Source organism: Ailuropoda melanoleuca, chromosome 7, assembly GCF_002007445.2.
Source record: "Ailuropoda melanoleuca isolate Jingjing chromosome 7, ASM200744v2, whole genome shotgun sequence".
NCBI classification, from domain to species: domain Eukaryota; kingdom Metazoa; phylum Chordata; class Mammalia; order Carnivora; family Ursidae; genus Ailuropoda; species Ailuropoda melanoleuca.
This window is the reverse complement of record NC_048224.1, coordinates 57,300,733-57,303,863: the sequence shown is the minus strand read 5'-3', so window position 1 is coordinate 57,303,863 and position 3,131 is coordinate 57,300,733. Positions and strand designations below refer to the sequence as shown.

The following is a 3,131-nucleotide window of genomic DNA, read 5'->3' as shown; positions in this document are numbered from 1 at the left end:
CGGCTGCGGCGGAAGGAGCGCGGCCCCTGCCCTGTCCGCCCTCCGCGCCATGGCTCTCGCGGCGACCGTGCCCGGGCTGCTCCGCGCTGGTGAGTGCGCGCGGGTCCCGGGGGCGTGGGCGGGCCCGGGGCGGGGGTTCCGGGGGAGCAGGGTGCGGCGGGACCTGCTCCCAGACCTGCGGTCACGCAGCGCCCAGGGCGCAGGGAGCCGGGCGCGCGCGCCACCAGCCTGCTCTCTCCCCAGGTCTCTGGCCCAGGCCGCTGCGGCCGCATGTGCTCCAGAGCGCGACCCCGGGGCGGGCCCGGCCGGGCGGCAGGACACTGACAACCGCCGCGACGCCCGCCGTCAGCGAGCCCGAGGGCAGCACCGGTAATGCAGGCTCCGCCGCGGGCCTAGAGGGTGGAGGGGACGGCGCCTGGCCTCCCCGTTCGGGGCTGAAATCGTCTGCCACGAGGAGTCCCGAGTGCCCTGGCTTTCGCTGTGAAGCCCTGGGGACGAGTTGCGGGCCCAGGGAAGAAGGGGCAGCCTGCCTCCCTCTCCTGCGCCAGCAGCCCCGCAGGCTCCCGGGGGCGGTCGCCTGCACTTTAAGCGGCGCTGCCCTGCCCTCTGTCAGCCACAGTCATCTGAGGATGGGGCTAAGGCCACCGCCCCTGGGGTGACGTTAACACGGGGCTCCGCTCCTTGGGAGGCGCCCTCTGGACCGCTGAGTCCTCCCTGGACTCCTGATGGGGGGACCTTCCTCTGGTGGCTGGGAGGTACCAGAAGGACCTCAGAAACCAGCTGGGCCCCTCCTTTCTGGGTGAAGACCGGGCCGGGGTTACCCAGGAGCAGAGCCGCGTTTGGAACCTGGCTCCTGCCTCCGTCTCCTGGAGCGGACCCTGTGGCCCGGTCACCTTCATGTGCTGGGCTTCACTGCCCCTCCCCGCCCCCATGTTGCTCCCCTCCAGGGTTGGGAGCTGGGGGGCCCCAGACACGGCATCCTCTCCCCCCCCATCCCAGATGTCAGCGACAAGATCCTCAGTGAGCCCCTCAAGCACTCCGACTTCTTCAATGTCAAGGAGTTGTTTTCCGTGAGAAGTCTGTTCGATGCCCGCGTGCACCTGGGCCACAAAGCAGGCTGTCGGCACAGGTAGCGGACCCCCGGGCCGGGTGTGGCGGTGCCCACGGGCTCGGGACCCTCCTGCCTCGGGATCCCTGGGGTCCACGGCCCCTTTTATACTGGCATGCGTCGGTGTGAGTGCAGTCCCATCCCCTTCCAGACGGGGCCACTGAGCCCCAGGGAGAAGCAGGTGCTCTCCTCAGCCTCCGCTTTGGTCCCTACGCCAGACCTCAGAGGCTCCCGGCCCAAGCAGGGGCAGAGCTGCCGCTGGCAGCTCCTGTGAGCTGGGGCAGGGGGCAGGGGCTCCGGGCTTGCAGAGAAGTCTCAACACACTGCATTGAAGACGTTTTAGAGAGACAGTTGGGAGGCCAGGGAGGGAGGTGGTCGGAGACATCTGGGGGACGGCAATGATGCCCGGCTCCCAGACCCCCACCGCCTCTTGGCTGTCAGTGGACAGGGCTCTCCACTGCTGTCATGGTGGCGGGGTTGCACATTGTGCCGATTCAGGGACGGCATACCCCGGAGGGCGTGGGACTCGCAGCCCCCGGCCATCCCCAGAGGGCCCCTGCGGTTGCTGGCCGAGGAGGGCCGCGTGCGCTTGCCCACTCTTGCGTGGGGGGTCTCCGGCAGGTTCATGGAGCCCTACATTTTCGGGAGCCGCCTCGGCCAGGACATCATCGACCTGGAACAGACGGCCACGCACCTACAGCTGGCGTTGAACTTCACAGCCCACGTGGCCTATCGTGGGGGCATCATCTTGTTCGTGAGCCGGAGCCGGCAGTTCTCACACCTGATCGAGACCACGGCCCGGAGCTGCGGCGAGTACGCTCACACCCGCTATTTCAAGGGCGGCCTGCTGACCAACGCGCCGCTCCTCCTGGGCCCCATGGTTCGCCTGCCGGACCTCATCATCTTCCTGCACACGCTCAACAACGTCTTTGAGCCCCACGTGGCTGTGAGAGACGCGGCCAAGATGCACATCCCCACGGTGGGCGTCGTGGACACCAACTGCAACCCCTGTCTCATCACCTACCCCGTCCCCGGCAACGATGACTCGCCCCCGTCCGTCCGGCTCTTCTGCAGGCTCTTCCAGACCGCCATCAACCGGGCCAAGCAGAAGCGGAGGCAGGTGGAGGCCCTGTATCGACTGCAGGGCCCGGAGAGGCCAGGGGAGGGGGGCCGGGGGCCGGCTGCCCCTCCTTCCCTGGGAGCCTAGGCCGGGCTGGACGTGGGTCCCTCCCGGGGACGCACCCCCTCCCCTCCTGGAGGAGAGCGGCCGCCAAGCCTGCCCTCTAAGCCGGGAGCCCCTCCCCTTCCCTGGCTGTGGTCTTTAGCAGGGTCCCCGTTGCTCTAGGCATCGATTGGGCCCCTGCTGATGGTAACCATCTCGGCAGCTGCCCCCCCCCCCCCCCCGCCGGGCCCCATTTCAGGTCCACGGGGCCCAGTGGGCACACGGAGAGCAGGCAGCCTGTCCAGAGACGACCCTTCGGGAAACACGCTTGTCCTGGAGTCTGAAAAGCCTCACTCACACTTTGAATTTGGTCCTCTGTGTGCCAGGGAGGCTCTCGCGCCAAGTCGCTTTTCGTTCCCTGCCAGTTAATGCCAAGGCCGGGCTGCTTCCTCCATGGCACAGTTTCTGGGGCTGCTTTGTCACGTGAGGCCGCAGGGCAAGTCCCCTAGAGGATCCCATCTGGGTTGGGATGGGCCAGGCCAAGGGGACAACAGGATCCCCACAGAAATAAAGCTTATGTTTGGACAAATGTGGCTTCCACGGTGTGGTTTATGTGCTTTTGCTCATGGATGTGGCATTTGTGAAACACCCACGGGGCCCACAGAGCCCATGGTACTCTTAAGCTTCCTGTGCTCAGGCCACTCGGCACTTGGTGGCACACATGGATTTGTGGGGCCTTCCCTGCAGCACTCGTGCTCCTGGAATGAAGTGCTCGGCCCCCATCTCTCCGAGCTCCAGAGAGGCTGGCTGTGAGGAGGCAAGCCCCCTCGAAATCCAAACACTATGATAACCACGCTGTGA

General features: G+C 66.8%; 1 protein-coding gene across 2 annotated transcripts in view; it reads left to right on the top strand.

The window, feature by feature from the left end:
* MRPS2 (mitochondrial ribosomal protein S2) overlaps window positions 1-2,863 on the top strand; it is a 3,478-nt gene extending 615 nt beyond the window's left edge. The window contains exons 1-4 of one of the 2 annotated variants that reach the window (XM_034664755.1): window positions 7-89; window positions 244-369; window positions 1,000-1,129; window positions 1,730-2,863. In XM_034664755.1, the coding sequence (XP_034520646.1) occupies window positions 50-89; window positions 244-369; window positions 1,000-1,129; window positions 1,730-2,315 (882 nt within the window). In that variant the 5' untranslated portion in view covers window positions 7-49 and the 3' untranslated portion in view covers window positions 2,316-2,863. Of the gene's footprint in view, window positions 1-6; window positions 90-243; window positions 370-999; window positions 1,130-1,729 lie in introns of those variants that run through there. The other variant, XM_034664756.1, reaches the window with a different exon arrangement.
* Window positions 2,864-3,131: the final 268 nt, after the last annotated feature.